The 21,455-nt window shown below is 36.1% G+C and overlaps 1 protein-coding gene across 4 annotated transcripts in view; it reads right to left on the bottom strand.

Moving 5' to 3' along the window:
- The window catches only part of ARHGEF12 (Rho guanine nucleotide exchange factor 12), a 145,807-nt gene that overhangs the window by 114,796 nt on the left and 9,556 nt on the right, over nt 1–21,455 (bottom strand). For 3 of the 4 annotated variants that reach the window (XM_035009147.1, XM_035009148.1, XM_035009150.1), the window contains exon 1: nt 12,754–12,905. The exons of the other annotated variant lie outside the window; for it this stretch is intronic. In XM_035009147.1, coding sequence (XP_034865038.1) covers nt 12,754–12,803 — 50 coding nt within the window. In that variant the 5' untranslated portion in view covers nt 12,804–12,905. Of the gene's footprint in view, nt 1–12,753; nt 12,906–21,455 lie in introns of those variants that run through there. 4 annotated transcript variants of the gene reach the window in all.

Here is a 21,455-nt window from a genome sequence, read left to right as displayed (position 1 = left end):
ATATGGTACAGCCACAAAGCATAGGCACTCACACAGAAATAAAACATATTTAAAAAGTATATTCCTAAATGAAAACTTCAAATTACAAAACAGTACATATAATTTCATTTGTGTAAAGCAACTTAATAGTTGCTACATCTGGTAAATGAGATTAAGCAAATGGGTGAAGAGAGGGAACCTGTCACTTTATACTTTCTTCTATAGTTGAAAAAGATTAACCTAAACTATAGGTTTAGGGGTGCCTGGGTAATGCAGTCAGTTAAGCGTCCCACTCTTGGTTTCGGCTCAGGTCATGATATCAGGGTCCTGGGATCCGGCCTGAATCAGGCATTCATCATGGAGTTGTCTTGGGTTTCTCTCTCCCTCTCCCTCTGCCCCTCCCCCCACCTCTCATTAAATAAATCTTAAAAAAAAAAAAACTATAATCTCAGTACTGAAGCTAACAGGTATATGAAGGTTCACTATGCTATTCTAACTTAATGTACGTCTAAAATTTTACGTTATAAAAGTGTACTTTACATACACTTCTAAGAAAAAAAAAAGTTTGAGACTAGTTTCATCCCGAAGAGCCTTTTGTTTGTGTCTGCATTTGTTTTTAATTCTAGAGGTAGGTATCTCAGCTAGATTCTCCCTTAAAAAATTACCAACCACCTACAATTTAATAATCAAAAAATATATTGTTCAAAATCCCTTGAAGTAGATATTATAGTAGATATTACAGATAAAGAGACAAAAGCTAAGTCAGAGAGGCTAAGTAATCTTAAGGTCACTCAGCTAACAAACGGTAGAGAGAGAATTTGAAAACAGACATATCTGATTGTAAATTCTGTTTCCTATCAAAAGTTGGAAAATTTTGTGGGGAAAAACCTTACAAAAATTGAGTACCTGTCTTATCTCTAAGAAACAAACTTCAGTTTCCCATAAATAAATCTTTCAAATCCAAGAAAGGATTCCTATACTCTATTGCTCATTTGCCTAGGAAGATCAAGCTATATTTGAAAGCAGATTGAACCCTGCAAAGCAAACTGATTAGTAACCCTGGGGCAAAGGTCTGCCAGAAGAACTCTGTATTGGGCTGGTATAAGACACAGTGTACTGAAGCACAAAGAAATATAATTCAGAACATTAAATAATATCAAGCCCATGTTAAAGATGGTATCTCTATTAGAATATATGAGAACTTTACGTCCTGAATACAAAAGAAAACCTCATCAGCACATCAGAGCAGTGAACAGTTCTACTGAAACCCAGACAGCAGTGCTAATGGGGACTGCTTAAATAATGAGGTAATTTACAATCTTTTGTAATTTACAAGGCATCTTTACTGTAGTAGTGGTTACTTTGTAGTTACTACTACTTACCTAGTGTTCTCTTAAAAACTTTAGTGGCTTTCAGGGTGCCACCAAAACTTCCAATATTCAAAAGTATGAAGGTAACATAAAAATGTTTAGAGTACCACTTTTCTAGATTTTAATCCAAGTTCGTGCCTTATAGATTATAAAATATACAAGTAACAGTAGCTTAGTCCATGCAAAGGATAGTTTTGGTGAGTTACACTCTTATCCCTTCAGGTTTTTACTAGAGGTCATTAGAAAAGACATTTAAAAAGTTGCTCATAACCTGTTATAAAACTGTTGCAGGAGACACTGAGCCCATTTTTGTCTTGAAATCTATGTGAATAGTAATTTGTTATGAAGTTAACGACAAATAATAAAAATGTGGCTTGTTATAAAGGAGGAAATACACCCACTAACAGCCAAATCATATTTATCTTTTCCCCACAGCATCCTGATTTAAAAAAAATTTTTTTTTGTTTTATTTAAATTCAAGCTAGTTAACATATAGTGTATTATTATTTTGGGGGTAAAATTTAGGTTTCATCCGTTGCAAACAACACCCAGTGCTCACTACACATCACATGCCCTCCTTAATGCCCATCACCCAGTCACCCCATCCCTCCACCCATCTCCCCTCCTGCAACCCTCAGTTTGTTCTCTATAGTTAAGTATCTCCAATTTTTTTTAAGTTTTTTTTTTTAAGATTTTATTTATTTATTTGAGAGAGAGAATGAGAGAGAGAGAGAGAGAGAGAGAGAGAGCATGAGAGGGGGAGGGTCAGAGGGAGAAGCAGACTCCCTGCCGAGCAGGGAGTCCGATGCGGGACTCGATCCCGGGACTCCAGGATCATGACCTGAGCCGAAGGCAGTCGCTTAACCAACTGAGCCACCCAGGCGCCCCTTTTTTAAGTTTTTAACCCACAGCATCCCGAAAGCGGAAAAGCTTACTCACAGTGGTTGTATCAACCCTCATAATTATCATATTTGCATTTCCATCGCTGTAAAAACTTGATCTTCTATTTTCATTTTAATGTCTTTAATTGGGATCTGTGTGTGTCTGTGTGTGCATGTGTGTTCTTTATTATAAACCATTTCACATCCTTTGGGATGGGATATAGGGTATAAGTATTAAAAATAATTTTTAGGGGGCGCCTGGGTGGCTCAGTCGTTAAGCACCTGCCTTCGGCTCAGGTCATGATCCCAGGGTCCTGGGATCGAGCCCCGCATCAGGCTCCCTGCTCCGCGGGAAGCCTGCTTCTCCCTCTCCCACTCCCCCTGCTTGTGTTCCCTCTCTCTGTGCTCTCTCTGTCAAATAAATAAATAAAATCTTTAAAAAAAAATAGTAATAATTTTTAGGGGTGCCTGGGTGACTCAGTTGTTAAGGGTCCAACTCTTGATCTCAGCTCTGGTCTGATCTCAGGGTTGTGAGTTCAAGCCCTAGGCTGGGCTTCACACTGGGTGTGGAGCCTACTTAAAAAAAAAACAAATAAAAATAATTTTTAAAAGTCAAAATAAGCTTACGTATTCAAGGTATTTTTCTTTAATAGTACTGGTTTTAATAAATATCTATAGTCTGATTTTGGAAAACAGACTCCTCCCCCATTAGAAATTACTCTTTTTCACATCAAGCTTTTAATTCTGAAAAATGATCTAATCTTATTTGAACCTGTAAGGTAGACAGGGTAAAGGTAAGTATGACACTCCCTATATAGATTAGAGGAAAGGTAGGCTCAAAAAACATGACAAAAAAGTTGACAGGTTAACATATCTTTGAGGGACAAAGCTGGGATTAATTTTCATCAGTTCTGACTCCCGTATGCTTTTCTCTATACCACACCACCTTAAATAGGGCTTTCAGCCAGGACAACATAAAATTATTAGATGATGAAGGACAGAGGAAAGGAGATGGGAATGGGGGGTGGCAGAGGGAAAAGAAAAAAAGGGAGAAAGGGAGAAAGAAAGAAAGAGAAAGAAAGAAAGAAAAAGAAGGAGGAGGGAAGGAAAAGAGGGAGACCAACTGACCTTCATTTATAACAGTAATGAAAATCATAAGGGCTCTAGGAATTAAACTTAACAAAAAATGTTTTGAGACCTCTATGAATAAAATCACAAATTATTATTGAAGAACATAAAAGAAGACCTGAAATTTCTAAAGAAATACCATGATCAAGTACAGGAAGATGGTATCATAAAGATGTTTGTTTTCCCTAAATTTAGCTAAACAGTCAATGCAATTACAATAAAAGGGCTTTTTATGAAACCTGAGAAGCTGATCCCAAAATTTATATGGGAAAAGAAAAAGCCAAGAATAGCAATGAAAATTTTGAAAAAGAACTGGGTAAGGAGACTTACTCTACTTACAGGCTTAAGTAATTTGGGCAGTTTGGCGTTGGTGTAGAAACAGTCATACCAGTAAACTGAGGGTTACTAGGTGCGGGGGGATAGGGTAACTGGGTGATGGGCATTAAGGAGGGCACTTGATGGAATAAGCACTGGGTCTTACATTCAACTGATTAATCACTAAATTCTACCTCTGAAACTAAAAAAAACAAAACAAAACAAAAAACGCAAAAACAGTCAAACCAGTGGAACAGAACAAAAAGCTAAGAGACAAACTCACAAAATATGGAAGCATGATATAATGACAAATTTAGCACAGCAAATCAATGGGGAAAAGACAGACTATACAAAGGGGGCAAGACAACTGGTGATCTGTAAGGAAAAATAAAACAATCTCTACCTCATACCATAATCATATTTTATTAATTAAAAACACCAGCTGCAGAATATATTCAACATGAATTCAATTTTTATGAAGTTAAAAAATATGCCCCCCAAAGCCTGTAATGTGTGAAGATGCATTAACTATTTAGAAAAAGTATAAAAACATGCATGAGAGCAACAAACACCAAATCTACCATAGTGTTTACTTCCGCAGAGGAAGAGAAGCGATGATTAGGGGAAAAAGTACACAGGAGAGACACAACTTTATCTGAAATTTTAGTTCTTCCCCTTCTCCCAAAAATGATGATGCTAGGTAGCAGGTGCATGAATATTCATTATATTCTTTTCTTTTTTTTTTTTTTGTCTTATGCTTGAAATATTTCACAGTGAAGTAAAATGAGAGGAAAAGAAAATATTAAAATTAGATGTTACAGCTAATTGAGGCTTCTATTTAATAAAACTGAGAAAGCATCGGTTTTTCCTTTTTTTAAATTTAGAATTAATTCACTGAAAGAATATTCCTATATTCCTCCAAAATCCTACTTTTGTTAAAATTGCATCACTCCAATTAATCTCTATAAAATGATAAATGTAGTATTTAAAGGGCTTATGCCACCAGTTCACTGACTTAAAACTTTCTAAAACTTATCAGCAAGCACCAGTTCCGAAATAGCTGTCCCTTATCTCTGAAATTTATTTAAGTTTTCAATTAAAAACAAAAGATTTGTGTGTACACTTCTGTAATCGTTAGTCACCATATAAGATCACACTGCTATCATGGAAATAGCTAGAAACCAAGGACAAAACCAATTCTACTTTTTCAGCAGCTAAAGAATAACACCTATGTATTATAAATGCTGGAGGCCAGACAATATTTATTATAAAACTTTTCTAAAAGGGAAACATATGTAGGAAAAAACACGGGTTTTGGTATCAGTCAGATTGAGGCCAAAATCTGGCACAGCTGTTCAATGCTCTGGGTGACCCTGAAAAGCTTACTGAACTTCACTGAACCTCTATTTCCTCACAAATGATTAAACTAAGGACTTGCTTTACAGGAATGTTGTGAGGATTAAATGAGATAAGCATACAGCCCAGTGCTTAGGACATACCAGGTAATAAACAAATGCTGATTCCCTTTCATAAAAATGCCTCTCAAATAAAAGATAGTATCTTAAATTCCACATTCCACCGAAGTTTTCTTCTCTATTCCACAATGCAACCTTTGGATCTTATTTTATCATTAAAAAGGTATTCCAACGTATTTTTTAAAATTATTAAAAGCATGTAAACAACAGGAACAATCTTTTTGTGCTTTTATATAATCCTTGGAAAAGTCGCACTAACATATTTTCCCCCCAAACTACAGAAAAGTCTCAAAAGTATTCACATATCACAACAGTTCTGAGATGTTCATAGCAGAATGGCAGATGAGTCATATACTCTTTCCTTCCCATGCTGTGGGATTCCTACTTGTGTAATCCCCAAAAGAATCAGATGCAGTACATCTACTGCAAGTAAGAAGCAATGAAGCTTCCTAAAACTCTACTTTGCCATAATGTAGTAGTATCCAGATAAAATCTTTTTTCTATTTGTTTCTATCCACCTATTTGGAATATACGTTATCATGTGACCTCCAAGAAAGGAAGACAGGTAAGTTTAGAAGTAGGTAACTGGAGTCAGGATTTGGGGGTCAGACAGTGGTCATATTAATTTACCTGCTGCTCACAGTCAGAAAAGGGAAGAGATCAGCTCATACTTTTGTGGAAAAATAAGGAACCTCATATTTGATACACCAGAACAGAGTATTCACTGTATTATTTTATTGCCCACAGCATCATGAAAAGATTTTTAAAAGAAATCTAATGTAACTCTCCCAAAGCAGATACATTTAAATATAAGGATTTTATTTATTTGAGAGAGAGAAAGAGAGAGCACTAGTGAGAGAGCACAAGCAGGGTGAGGGGCAGAGGGAGAAGGAGAAAATCTCAAGCAGACTCGGTGCTGAGTGTGGAGTCCGACACGGGGCTCGATCCCACGACCCTGAGATTATGACCCAAACCAAAACCAAGAGTCAGACACCCAACCGACTAAGCCACCCAGATGCCCCCAGATTAAATTTAAATTAAATTTGGAGTCATCAAGAAAGATATTGTTTTGTTTTTAATTTCCAGAGTCCTGCAGTGGAGGGATAGTTAGCAGGTTATATTATTTCTGCCTCTTTTGTTGTTGTTGTTAGGAGTGCTACCAGGGGTAGATGTAATTTGTCCAATTTGACCTAAAAATTATCCTTCCTTACTTGGGAGGTAACCTTCTTGACTAAGATTATAGCTTCAAAAGTGGTGCATATAAATCGGCGAGTGAGTCAGCTAATACCTATCAGGACAACCAGGTCCACTGACTGGCAATCCACAGGGTGACAGATGTCAGAAACATATCTTCATAGTCCTATCACATATCTGATCTTAACCTTATCAAATTAGAAATAGGATCTTCAATAATAGAGAGGATTTAAAGAAGTATAAAGGAAACAGAACCTGAAGTTGTTAATGACCACATGAAATTTATATGTTCCACAAATAAGAAAACATTTTTTAGGGGCTCCTGGGTGGCTCAGTTGGTTGGGCAGCTGCCTTCGGCTCAGGTCATGATCCTGAGGTCCTGGGATCGAGGCCCACGTTGGGCTCCCTGCTCAGCAGGGGAGTCTGTTTCTCCCTCTCCCTCTGACCCTTCCCCCGCTTGTGCTCTCTCACTCACTCTCTTCCAAATAAACAAAATCTTTTTAAAAAAAAAAGAAGAATACATTTTTTAAGAGCCAAACTTTCATCTCAAATTCTTTACATTTGCATTAAACATCCAGAGCAGGGGCTTCCTACAGCCCTCATTTTCCTATATCCCTCTATCTTATTGGTCACTACAGTCCTCTGCAACCCTATCACCACTGCCTCACAGTAGGAACTTCTGCCTCCCACAGTAGCCTCCCAACTGCATTCCTAGTCTCTTTACTTCCCTCTCAGGGGCCTGGCTGGCTCAGTCAGTAGACCATATGATTCTTGATTTTGGGGTCATGAGTTCAAGCCCCACGTTGGGCCAAAGAATTACTTCCCTCTAATCATCTTTCAGAATACTACCTTAGTTTTTCATTAAAATAAAAATCAAATAAATAAATATATAAATAAAAACTAGACAGAGTTTTCACTTAAAAACAAAACACTTCTAATTACAAAAGCAACATATATTCATCATTGAAAGCCTGGAAAATACAGATAAATATAAAAAGTAAAACAAAAATCATCCATAATCTCACAACGCAGAAACATTTTAAAAATTACTACATGACCGAGAAGTCTATATATTAAATTTTAAGCACTATATGTTTTTAAAACATAATTGGCATGATATTTGAAGTTTTATCTCCTACTTTTCACATGCCATGGACACCTTCCCATTAAAGTTTACTTGAAAATATCTTCAGTTCTTGAATCTATAATATTCTGTCAAACGTTATACAGTAACCCTGGTGTCCTGACAGTCTTTGCCATTATGATTTCTAGGTCTGTCTCTTGAGAGCACTAGACTTAGATTGATTCCTCTTTGCCCCTACTACAAATAATGGTGGGGTTGACATCTCTGCATAAAAATTCACAACTAAAGCTCTACTTCCTTTTATGTCTTGAGATACATACCAAAACTAGCATTACTAGATCAAAAGGTTTAAATATTTCTTAGGCTTTTGAGCTATAATGTCAAATTATTTTGTATAAAGTTTAAAACCAATTTATATGCTCAATTGCAGAGTATAAAAAACACTGCTTTACCACAATCCTCCCTGGCATGACATATTTGCTTAAATTATAATAACAAAAGAAAGAAAGAAAAAAGATAAAGTTCCTGACACAGCAAGGCATGGCCTCAGAGATTCTTCTGAAATTTTTTTGCTTGGTACTCAAGATACGCCTTAGGCTATAGAACGCCTTAAGCTATAGAATGCTGTAACTCTTACTTTGGGTTTACTTGTTTATTCATTCATCTATTCACATATTTACTGCCTACTGCCTTCTAGGTATGGAACACAAAAGTGAATCAGACAAGCTCAGTAAAGCTGGAAAAATTAGTTCCATGATTTCTCCATCCAAAGCATTGTCCTCAGAGCTATCAAATTCCCTCCAGACTGACTACCTTCTGGATCCAGTCTGGGCTCAATTCTTTTTTTTTTTTTTTTAAAGATTTTATTTATTTATTTGAGATAGAGAGAGAGAGGGGGAGAGAGAGCCCAAGAGGGAGTAGGGTCAGAGAGGAGAAGCAAACTCCCCGCTGAACAGGGAGCCTGACGTGGAACTCGATCCCGGGACTCCAGGATCATGACCTGAGCCAAAGGCAGTCGCTTAACCAACTGAGCCACCCAGGCGCCCTGGGCTCAATCCTTGACACGAGGTTGTCCCTATGCTGACCAACATGATCTCTGAGATAACTGAAAGAGGTGAGACATGTCACTGGAAAAGTTAGACAAAGGCCATATCACAAGTGGTCTTAAATGCATATTAAGGAACTTGCCTTTAACCTATAGGCTACTGTTTCCCACACTTAAATAATACCTTACTAATCTGCCAGTCACATAACCCCTGAACTATCAGTTACTTAATGTTTTCCTTTAAGTACTATTGCTTTCATTTCTGAAGGAAGCTTTATTTCACTATTATAAATAAAAAGCCAATATTATTTGCCACAAATGGAAGGCAACAGTGGACAAAAACAAAAACAAAAACCATTATTAAATTTTAAAAAAGTAAAAGTGAAATGCAAATAAAGCATTCTTGGAAGTAGGAACACTAACAATTAGCACACTTGTTACCTGGTCATTACAGCAGCCTTGGAAAAGCATTTCAATGTTTCCCTCTCTTCAAATCTCCTGAAGTCATGACATGCCTTTAGCCATAGAGTAAAAACTGTCCTATTCAATTCACTGATACTAGTGATTGGTCATTTAATGGAAAAGAGCAGTTAAAGTAAGGAAGTGTTAAAAGTAAATAAATAAACACTCATATATACCTGAAGCTTCATTTCAATTTAAAATTCGTAAGTGTACATTTATTTACCAATTTTTAAATGTAGGATCAAGGCTTTTTCCTTAAATAAGGATGTGCTGATTGGAGTGCCCTATTATCTTTCTTGTATAAACTATACTAAAATACCTCAGCTATGATTTATTTCCTGTTTCAGTTTCCTTACAGTGGAGCAAGAAACTAAAAATACTCACTAGACTCTACTTTTCCCAAATAGCTAATAGCTGTTTTTCAGTCACATCTAATAGGACAGCAATTTCTTTAGTGATACGTCTCTACTCACATTTCCAAGGGGCACACAACTCAGTTGTCACAGAAATGCCTTTCTTTTTTATGCTCATATTTCATCGTTTTCATAATATTTAATTAAACTATCAAATTCCAATACAAGTACAACAGGTTGGGATTATGCAGTTCAAAAGGAAGCAGAAGGTATTCAGACATACCATGGAGTGGCCTCCTGCACACAAGCATTTAACCCACTGTAGGTAAAAGTCATGCTCTACAGAGGAAATGGAGTGAGTCCATTAAAGTGAGGTTGCCCAAGAGATTTCAACTATTGCTTCTCCCCTCTCTTCTTCCTAAATATATTGATCACACATGACTTGATCATGTTTAGCTACCCTGGATGTTACAAGACTTCATGAATTCCTAAATGATCACCCATATTTACCACATTTCCTCCAACAGTTCCTTAACTGTAACCGGCCACCTTAAGACACTCCCAAAACTGTATCTTCACATCAGGAATGATACTCTTCCTGAGCACTTTTGCAGCATCTCTAACGCTGTTATTTGCATGCTTTCTGTCAGCATTACAGCTCGAAAACATTCATTAAAAATCTTATGAGAGGGCGCCTGGGTGGCTCAGATGGTTAAGTGTCTGCCTTCGGCTCAGGTCATGATCTCAGGGTCCTGGGATCGAGTCCCGCATCGGGCTCCCTGCTCCTTGGGAGCCTGCTTCTCCCTCTGCCTCTCTCTCTCTCTCTGTCTCTCATGAATAAATAAATAAAATCTTTAAAAAAAAAAAAAATCGTATGAGAGCATTCCCTATCTTAACTTCAAAACTGGAACTATGTATAGTCTGGCAGAAATAGTGGAAAAGTCTTCACACATCCATTTGAGATGCAGGAAGAATTTCAAATATTTTGGAAGAAATCTTCAATTTGTGAGATCATATGCGTGACTGAGACAAGCTTTGCAAATAAGCACATCTTGACAAATATATCTGCTCATGTGAAGAACTTAAATTTATCCTGACAAATTTAAGTATTCCGTGTACAAAAAACAAAGTGAACAAGACAACTGCAAAACTAGAATCACAAGATATGTGAGTTGGATTTTTTTTCTTCTTTGAAAGGACTACTTGAGGACTCCTCTGAAAAACTACTGAAAATATCCTAAATGTTATAAAAGATGCTTGAAAGATTTTTTTTCACAAGAATTTTCCCAAACTGGATGGCAGCAAAGAGTAGTTGAGGAACCCCCTTTTCCACTTCATGAACATCACCTAATAAATAACTTGACACATTCAGAAGAACAGATTCTAAAAATTCCTTTAGATGATTTCTTGGAACAAAAGACCTAATATTTATTAGTATATAACTGCTGATCAAAGTTGTCCATTAACTAGCTTCTGACCTTTCCAACTACAAATACTTTTGAGAGTTGAGATTTTGGTATTTGTTAACATCAAAATTTTAACAATGCATCTGTCTTAATGATCTTAAGTCTCATCTTAGTTACACACCAAGCAGTGTCCAAACAAATATCCCTTCATTGCTGACTAAAACCAGTTTTCTCACTGAGGAACTAATTTTCAGGCAGACATTTCAGTAAACCAAAGGATGCATTATGTATTTCATTTTTAAGTTTTAAAAATTTAATAATAGTGCATAATTTTCTACTGTTGCTTCTATAAGTGGCAAAAATACTGATTTTCTATTTATAATAAGGAAATAAAGTTTCCTTTAGAAATGGATTTTCAATTTAAAAAGCAATGTTAAGAAACATTACAACAACTCAAGTTAAAATTATAAGCAAAATAAAACATAATCTTTAAAAAATAAGTAACGGATAGTTCAGTGATTATAAGACTATGGCAAGTTATTAAGGTAGTACCCAAATAATATAAGTATAGAAAAAAAGAGATTACAAGATAAAGGCAAGTTCCTTAACATGCATTCAAGACCACTCTAATTATCCTTCCAGTGTCTTTTCTCACCACTTTCCTTCATCACAAATTTCATGTTCTAGCAATATTCCACACGTAAAAACATACTTTCTGTCTAAAATGTCCATTCTATTATCCATATCACCACCACCACCTACACACACTTAAACATCTAACTCAAATCCTTACCTTTTAAAGAGGTTCTTCACAAACATCTAACCTTTCTCCAAGAAAACTTCCCTTAACCATATCTCCTCACTGTATTACAGTCATATCTCATTTTATAGCACTTTGCATATACTGCATTTTTCACAAATTGAAGGTTTGTGGTAACCCTGCATTGAGCAAGCCTATTGGTGACATTTTCCCAACAATATCTGTTTACTTCATGTCTCTGTGTCACAGTTTGGTAATTCTCACAATATTTCAAACTTTTTCGTTATTATTGTATTTGTTATAGTGATCTGCGATCAGTGATTAGGGCTTGCTGAAAGCTCAGATGATGGCTAGCATTTTTTAGTACTAAGTATTTTTAGTTAAGGTATGTACTTTTTTTTTTTAGACATAATTCAACTGCATGCTTAACCGATTACAGTATGAGGCAAACAAAACTTTTATATGCACTGGAAAACCAAAAAATTCATTTGACTTGCTTTATTACTAAATTTACTGCAGTGATCTGGAACTGAACCCACAATATCTAGGAGGTATGCCTCTATAAGTTATTAGAAACTTTGTCTTATTTGCTACATATCTTTCTCTGGTTCTTAGCATAGTTATTCAATACATAATTTTTGGAAGAATAACTCTCCTATGTTTTACTTGACTACTTTGTATCATTTAGCAATGTTAATTACATTTTACTTTCAACTTTCATCCATTTCTGAAGTTTCCTTTGTATATACTGTGCTCTCTGGTACTCCTACTCCTCTGTAATCACTGCCTTGATTCTCTGTAACCATTTCTCAATAGCCTTTGAGAACACTTCTCTCCTCCCCCAAGATATTATTTTGGCCATCCTTCCCGTGTAATCTCATTCTTTTGAACTCGCCTATTCAAATTACTTCAACTAGCATCACAAACACAATAGCAGTAGCCAAGCCCTCACTTCTATACAGATGACACATACGTCATTGATTAGCCATTTACACCTGGATATTCCGTAAGTACCTGTGGTGGGCAGCCTCTAAAATATTCCCCAATGAATCTTGCCTCCTGGAATTCATGCTCTGAATAGGTCCTTCCCCACACTGAATAGAAAAGATCTGTGTTACCAACAGACTAGTACAAAAATGACAGTGTGACCTCTGACTAAGGTCTGCCCGTAAAGGTTATTATGGCTTCCACCTTGCTCTCTAAGATCATCTGCTCTGGGTAAAGCCAGCTGCCTCAAACATCCTTATGGAAAGGTCCACCTGATGAGGAACTGAGGGCTCCTACCAACAACCAGCACTCACCTGCCCAGCATGTGAGTGAGTCCCCTTGGAAGTGGATCCACCAGCTCCATTCAAGCCTTTGTTTCAGTAGCAGATGTCTTGACTACAAGCTCATTAGAGACCTTGAAGCAGAACCACCCAGCTAAGTTGCTCCCAGATTTGATCATAGCAAACTGTAGGAGATAATAAATGTTTAGCAGCGGTGTCCAACAGAGCTTTTCACAATGATTAAAATGTTCCTTTTTTAAAAAAGATTTTATTTATTTGAGAGAAAGAGCGAGAGGGGGTAAGAGCAGAGGGAGAGGGACAGGCAGACCCTGTGCTGAGCGTGGAGCCGGACGCAGGGCGTAATCTCACAACCCTGAGATCAATGACCTGAGTGGAAACCAAGAGCTGGAGGCTTAACCGACTGAGCTACCCAAGGCCCCTGATCAAAATGTTCTATGTCTAATGTCCAACACAGTAGCCACTGACTACATGTGGCTACTGAACACTCAAACGTGGTTAGTGTGACTGAAGAATTACATTTTCAATTTTACCTAATTTCAACTAATTTAAATGGCTACATGTGTCTTTAAATGGCTACCATGTTGGATAGTGCAAGGGTATTTATTGATTTGTGATAACCTATATGCAGCAACAAACTACTACAGTATGTTACTATGTGCAGCAACAGACAACTAGTACAGTACGTTAAACAAAATCTGCCCCTTACTACATCTGTTCTCCTCTCAATATTCATCTAACCAACCAACCAAACAAAAATAACAAAACAAAACTGTGCCTCCTCCCTTTTATATTCCCCATCTTGGCAAGTGGTACCAACACCCACACCCAAGCCAGAAAGGTCCTCATTTTCACCATCTTCCCTTTTCATACTACTGGTATTAACATCTTCTTAATAGCTCTATTTGTCTCTTCGCTTTTCTGGATATTGTCACAATTTCAGTTTAGGACTTCATTTTTTTCATCTGGATTATTGAAAAATGTCTCCCCGGTGGTCTGTCTGCCCCTAAAACTGCTTCTCGAGACTAACCCATTCTTCACACTGCTACCCAAATGATCATTCTCATGATATAACACTGATCTTATTTCCCATCTGATAAAAGGTCTTCAGTGGCTTCCCACAATCCAGAGGATAAAACCCAACCTCCTCAGAACATAAAAATAATCTGGTGCCTATCGCTGCAACTTTACCAACTGCTGTGCCCATCATCAACCTCCCTGCTCTAATCACCTACATGCATTCCTAGAAAACATGAGCTATTTCACCTCTGCGCCTTTGTTCACATTGCTACTTCTTCTACCTGAAATGGTCTTCTATCCCTCACCTGTCTGGTAACCACACCCCTTGTTTCAAGATTCAAAGGAAGTATTCACCTCCCCTATGAAGCTATTTCTGATTTATCCAGAAAGTATTGATTCTTCTCGAGTCCCCACTATACCTTGTGCACTTAGTTGCCTACATGTCTGTCTCCATTAGACTAGAAATCCTAAAATGCAGAAACTACCTGATTCAATGCTGACTATATCTGGTAGTATAGCATAGTATTCAAGAATAAAGGTTGCAAAGATAGACAAATTCAGACTAAAATCTTAGTTTTACAACTCACTAGGCATGCCACTTAAACTTTCTGAGCTTTTGTTTCTTCCCGTCAATTGGACATTTTATAACAAAACCCATTACTTCACAGAGTCATTATGAAAATTAAATAAAATAATATGCATAAAATATTACAGTACCTATTATATAACTTTTCTCAATAAATACATTTTGGATGGAGAGATTAATGGTTGGGTTACTACCTCCTAGGTAGGTAAAGAAAGAGTGAGAAACGTCAAAATAGAAAGTATCATCTTTGAAATAACTTTTGCTAGGCCACTCTAAAGAAAAATGAGAGGTAATCCAGGAAGTCTATTGGGTGTATACTATGTGGTCAGAAAAGTACAGGGCATGGCAAAAGGACTCAACTAGAAATTAATAAAAGGTTGAGGAAGAGCAGAGGTTCTAGATGGCATCAGATAGGAGAGATGAGAAGCCTGGTGATGACAATGAAGGAAAAAAGGGTACATCCAAAAGGGCATGATGGAGAAAAAAGAGAAGGTAAGAGACAGAAAAACACAAAAATTTGAAAGTAGAATCCTTCCAAGCAATGACAAGATCTAAGATGTATTCATATTGATAAAGCTCCCAGGATAAATCATATGAAATTGCAAATACTGGACCGCTTTTGACTAATAAAACAGATTGGACCTTTTTAAAATAATAAAATAAAAGTTTGGGGATGACACACTGATTCCATTTTACATTCTACCTTTTGCCTTGAGTGCCTGAGACAATGTAGGGATCATAAGGTAATTTGGCAAAATAAAAAACTGTATTTCTATTAAAGTGTCCTGATGTTCTCTGGATCACAATTTAGAAATTGCTGCTGTAAATTCTATGAAAAGAAACTAAATAACCTTCTTTGACTGAAACTTCTTATACTTGAATTTTATACTTTCTATTTGTGTTTGGATTCTAACTTTATGAAAATGATGGGTACCCAAAATTATGTGCAGTAGCAAATACAATGAACCAAGAGTCAAAAGACCTGGATTAGAAACCTCGCTCCAAAAATGTACTAGCTGGGAAATACTGGACTAGTAGTCAATGAATGTCTCTGAATCTAAGTTTTTCCTCATCTGTAAAATGGGAATGATATCTGCCTTGGGATGTTATTATATGTATTAAATATAATGCCTATAAAGCATTTAGAATGATGCTTGATAAACAGAAACTATTTGCTATTGTTACTAAGTGAAGAAATAGTTGTAAAAGTATAGTAAATGCAAATGTCAACTACTACTAGCATCATACAAATACGTATATGAAAGCGACCATAATTTGACTTGTTAGATGTGACAAGACTGAAGTGAATCACACTGCTGTGTGATAATAACCTTCTCATTTTTAAATACAAAAAATAAGGGTGGGCAAATATTTCTACAATAACCAGATTATGTATAGACTATGAATTGGTTGTTTACCTCCTTGTTATTTTTTCCAATCTGATTTTTTAACTTCAGCAACCCTCAGAACATAACAGAACATACTCTAGACTAGTCATATCGTGAACAGTAAACTTTTCAAGCTGGATAAGCAAAGGTTTCCTTATTGCTAACAGTGTGAGGAAGCAATGCTAGCTAAAATGAGATATGGTAAATATTTATGCAAAATTAACAGACCTTTACCCCACAGGGAGGCTGCAAGCATGGGAAAAAGCAGCTTCCCAGAACTGAGCATAGCGGATGTCTGTAGATGTCCCTAAGGGCTAGAAAAGTCTCCACATCCATAAGAATGCTTCAAAGGGCATTGCTTTTTTGCATGCATCCTCTCTGTGGGTTTTAAACCTAGTAATAAAATTCTCAAATTGTAATTTCCTACTCTTTCTCTACCTAGAAGCAGTACTTATTCAATAAAAGATTTAGTTTGTAGGCTTCTTTTTTAAATCAACTATCTGCCTACCTCTGTTCTAGATTCTCTGATGTTACTAAGAAAATGCAAAAAAATAATAATAATAATAATAATAATACAATTTATACTTAAAAAGGATTAGGTTAGAAAACACACTTAAATATCTCTTAAGCAAATTTTCCTTCCAATGTTACGGCATAAAAAGTGGCTGAACTAAAATGATTCATGCCATAGAATTTCAGTAACAACAAAAAAGTCATTTACAAAGAAAAAATGAAGAAAAAGTAATAACTATTTTATGGTTCAGAAGATAAATCTAGAGCTTTAGAATAAAAGGGATATTTACATATTTCTTTAAGTGGTAGAAAATATAAACTGAATGGTAAAATATAAAGGGAAGATCATTACTACAACAAGAAATCCTTAAAAAGAAAAGTATTATCTCCACTGCCACTTAACTTAAACCCGATTTGCTTAAATCACTTATACTTCACAAAGGCCTGATCACCTAGCATTAAAATCATTCATTTGCTGCCTTTTCTTCCTCTTAGATACTCAGTATAACAATTCTTCTTACTGCTTTGTGTGCCTACAATACAAAAAACCCTCCAAAACAAAACAAAACAAAACAAACTCACAAAAGTTGTTCTAGATGGGCCTTAAATTTACTTCTTAAAAGAACTTTAGAATAGTTATAATGGAAAATGATCTATAAGCAATGTATATTAGGCTTCAAAAGAGTCCAGTGTTTACACATTTGTGTATATTTAAAGCAATGAATAAGAAACCAAAACACAATGTAGCCATTCTTTAGAGGAAATGAGAGTAAGCAAATAGGTGATTAAAAATAGAAAGAATATAGTTATGAAATTATAATGTAAAACAACACTTAATGGTGTTAAAAATAGAAAGAATAAAATATAGTTATGAAATTATAATGTAAGACAACACTTAATGGTGGTGTTGAAGACAAAAATCCACTTTCTGGGCTTTATCCAACTGATTCAAAAGATCAACTGACTGATCCAGATGAGCCAATCTTACTCAGTATAAGCAAGCCTGAGACCAGAAGGCCAAAAGAAAATGAGCATTGGAATCATAATCCCAACTCTTCTGCTTAGAAACTATGCGACCTTATACAAATTAGTGAATGTCTTAAAGCCTCATTTTTCTCTGTTTTAACCTGGGGACAATATTTAACTTAAACAGCTAAAAGATTAAAAATGACAATGCACAGAAAGTTCCTGGGACAGTGCCTAGCACTTAATATGTACTCGATAAATATAAAACCCTTTCCCACATCCAAATTTCTTTGAGACTAAACTTCCTCTACCTTAAAATGTTCCTTTTCACCCACAGTCATCTTTCCACCTTTCTGAAGTATAAAACGCTAGTGCAGCAAGTAATCAGGATTTAAGACTGTCTTGCTAAATGAACTATTTTAGTTTCCAGAATCTTTGACTGGTCAAATCAACATATTTACCACTGGATGTACAAAGTATAGGCTTAACAGGTTGTTAGTACCTTCAAAGAGGTAGCTCATGAGTAGAGAGTTCTCTTTCAAATAGTGACTAAAGCAATACTAATCAATGAAATGTGATTTCTTCTATTCAAAAGCAACGAACATCTAAAGCTTCTTAAATTTCAACTTAAAACACTGCCCTTTTCACTTTAGGTAACTCACCAAAATAAAATTAAACTGAAAAATAAAAAGGAAACATAACAGGATAGTATGTCATGGGACACAACAATTTAATTTGGAAAACAAGAAAAATTTCATCATTGATAATTTCATAGCCCTATTTCCCCAAAATACACATGACTTCTCACCTTAATCTTTAGCATGAATCAATGAGTATCACTCTTACAGGTAAATTTCTTAATTGTTAAATATAAATCTGCAGGTAGCAAGAGCTCAAAGTAACTTTGCCAACACAATGACCTATACAGAGCAGGCATTCATTATTTACTGAATAAATGAATAAACAAATGACCTAATGTTGTAAAGATAGAACCGGACAAATCCTGAGTGATCAAAGGCAGATTTAAACATCAACTGCCAAGCCTAAAAGTCTTACCAATTTAGCAACTAGAGGGGTTACTGTTTCAGTCTAATTTGAAATAACTCTCTCTTTTGTCTATTCCTCCCTTCCAAATGTATCTTAATTCTAAAAACAACCTATAATCTGGAATATAAAGGATAGGGAATATTATCACAGCAAGAAGAAAACACTGTCACAGTAGTAGCAACAGCAAATACATGTGAATTCAAAATCATTTTACATGCACAGATCAAATTTTAGGAAAACCAAACCAACTTCAGAGATTTAAACAGTAGGTACTTAAACACATTCTCACTTAACCTTCCCAACAGCTCTGAAAATTAAGTATTGTTACCCTCATTTTTACAGATGAGGAAACTAAACTGCTGTTCAGACACACTAAGCCCAGGAAGCTCTTTTTTCTACATCATCTTCAATCAGTTCTCTTCTATTGCTCTCTTTTACAAAAGTAAATATATATACATGTATATATTATATAAAAATATATATACACACATAAAATTAAGAGCTGAAATATCTTTTCCTTTAACAGCTACTTTTAATTTCTGACAAAGATAGTCTCAAAAAGAATTCTGCCAGTGGAGTCAAAATTAATATAACTGCTAATGTTTATCCATATAATATTCTACTTAATTCCTATTTTTGGAAACAGAATTGTACCTTGTATCCAATTAAGCAATAATTGCATGGGAGAAGCTTCTCTTTTTTTACTAGTCACATCCAGGCAACACACCCAACTTACTTTTAAATGCTGTCTCAAGAATTCTCATCTTGTAGAGCTTCTGGGTAAATACAGTAACTGGAAACCACAAACCTTTCCCCAAATTGTGCAACTAACAAACGCAACTGAAGTACAAATATATTATTCTGACAAAGGTACCGACAAATTATTATCTCTGAAAATGAATGTTTTTCTATTTTGATACAACAGAAAAATAACATGAACAATGGCCAAGTCCAAGAGTTATTCTCCATGGGAAAAAACTATTTACATTTTAAATAGACTATATTGTCCCAAGCAACCAAAGCCAGAAATCAGTTCAATGCCAAGAAAAACTCAAATTTAAATAAAAGTTGTATTTACAAGCCAATGATTTTACAAGCCAAGCATTTTCTACTGCAGTTACTACGCAGATCCTGAAATGAGACTAACAATATAACTTAATTAAAGAAAACAAACCATTTGGATACCTAGAAAGACCATTTTAACCTAAGTGTCTCTAAGCACAGCAAAAGAAGCCCATCAAGAAAGCAAAATTAGCTAGTAGTACTATACTAAAATAAACTACTTTCATCATGTTATATATAATAATTTATTCACTAGTTTGTATAAATCTTTGATCACCTCACTGTCACCTGCCAATCTACAAACCGAAGAAGGGATTCTATCTGTTTAATTTGCTTCCCACTATTGATTACATAACACCCCTTCCCCCAAAGAATTTCCTGTGAAGCTGATGATTCTAGATGCATAATGAAGAAATGAAACTTACTGTATTATCCTGCATGCTAATAACATCTGTAGTCTTGAGTCAAAATGGAGGCTTTAAGTCCCTCAGACAACTAACCTGAGCAAGTGTCAATTATTTCTAAATTAAAGTTAGACTCTCTTCCTTACTTTCAGATCATCTTAGGGATCTCCTTAAAGACTGATAGAGCCTTTCTCTGCACAGCAAACAGGATAGGTGAATATAAGATTTTTATAAATGGTTCTGATGTTCCTCCTTCAGAGTAAATAACATCACTGACTGGGAACTCCCAGAAGACTTAGAGCCATTAAGGGCTGTGGTTCCTTTCAGTTGGCATCATTCCAACAGAGGCTCAGTGAGAAATGAAACCTCTTGCAAATCAAATCTGTTGCAATGTTATTTTTTCCAGGGGTTAATTACCTGCTTCTTACACACAGACACACAGACACACACACACACACACACACACACACGGAGAAAAGGAGGTGCTGGGAAAAACATGACATTCTGCTGTAAACCTCCTCCAGAAATATTCAAAATGAAATCAAAACAGGTTTCTGGCTGTCAAATTCCAGATGCACTCCATGAACATCCTCTCCTACATGACACCTTGTCAGTCCCTAGTACCATTACCTCAAACTATTAGACAGTAAGAATTTACTAAAGGAAGTCACACTTTCAGACTTTTTCAGAGATACTTAGTGAAATATTTATAGTTGAAATCTCTGGAAACTGCTTCAAAATAATCTGATGGAGAAGCAGGGCAAGAAACAGATGAACCAAGACTGTCTGTGCATTGATAATTATTGAAGCTAATGATGGGAACACGGAGGTTCTTCATACTATTCTCTGTACTTCTGTGTATGTTTGAAATAGCCCATTAAAAAAAAAAAAAAACTTACTTTTTGAGGAACCTCCATACAGTTTTCCAGAGTGGCTGCACCAGCTTGCATTCCCACCAACAGTGTAGGAGGGTTCCCCTTTCTCCGCATCCCCGCCAACATCTGTCGTTTCCTGACTTGTTAATTTTAGCCATTCTGACTGGTGTGAGGTGGTATCTCATTGAGGTTTTGATTTGGATTTCCCTGATGCCGAGCGATATTGAGCATTTTTTCATGTGTCTGTTGGCCATTTGGATGTCTTCCATCGACAGATGAATGGATAAAGAAGATGTGGTATATATATACAATGGAATATTATGCAGCCATCAAAAGGAATGAGATCTTGCCATTTGCAACGACGTGGATGGAACTGGAGGGTATTATGTTGAGCGAAATAAGTCAAACAGAGAAAGACATGTATCATATGATCTCACTGATATGAGGAATTCTTAATTGCAGGAAACAAACTGAGGGTTGCTGGAGTGGGGGGTGGGGTGGGAGGGATGGGGTGACTGAGTGATAGACTGGGGAGGGTATGTGCTCTGGTAAGCGCTGTGAATTGTGCAAGACTGTTGAATCTCAGATCTGTACCTCTGAAACAAATAATGCAACATATGTTAAGAAAAAAAAAAGAAGAAGGTAGCGGGAGGGGAAGAATGAAGCGGGGGAAATCGGAGGGGTAGACGAACCATGAGAGACGATGGACTCTGAAAAACAAACTGAGGGTTCTAGAGGGGAGGGGGGTGGGAGGATGGGTTAGCCTGGTGGTGGGTATTGAGGAGGGCACATTCTGCATGGAGCACTGGGTGTTATGCACAAACAATGAATCATGGAACACTTCATCTAAAACTAA

The sequence above is a fragment of the Mirounga leonina genome, unplaced genomic scaffold (assembly GCF_011800145.1).
Source record: "Mirounga leonina isolate KUSES-001 unplaced genomic scaffold, KU_Mleo_1.0 Mir_153, whole genome shotgun sequence".
NCBI lineage: Eukaryota > Metazoa > Chordata > Mammalia > Carnivora > Phocidae > Mirounga > Mirounga leonina.
Note: the sequence above shows the minus strand (reverse complement) of the source record. Positions and strands in the feature narration are given on the sequence as shown.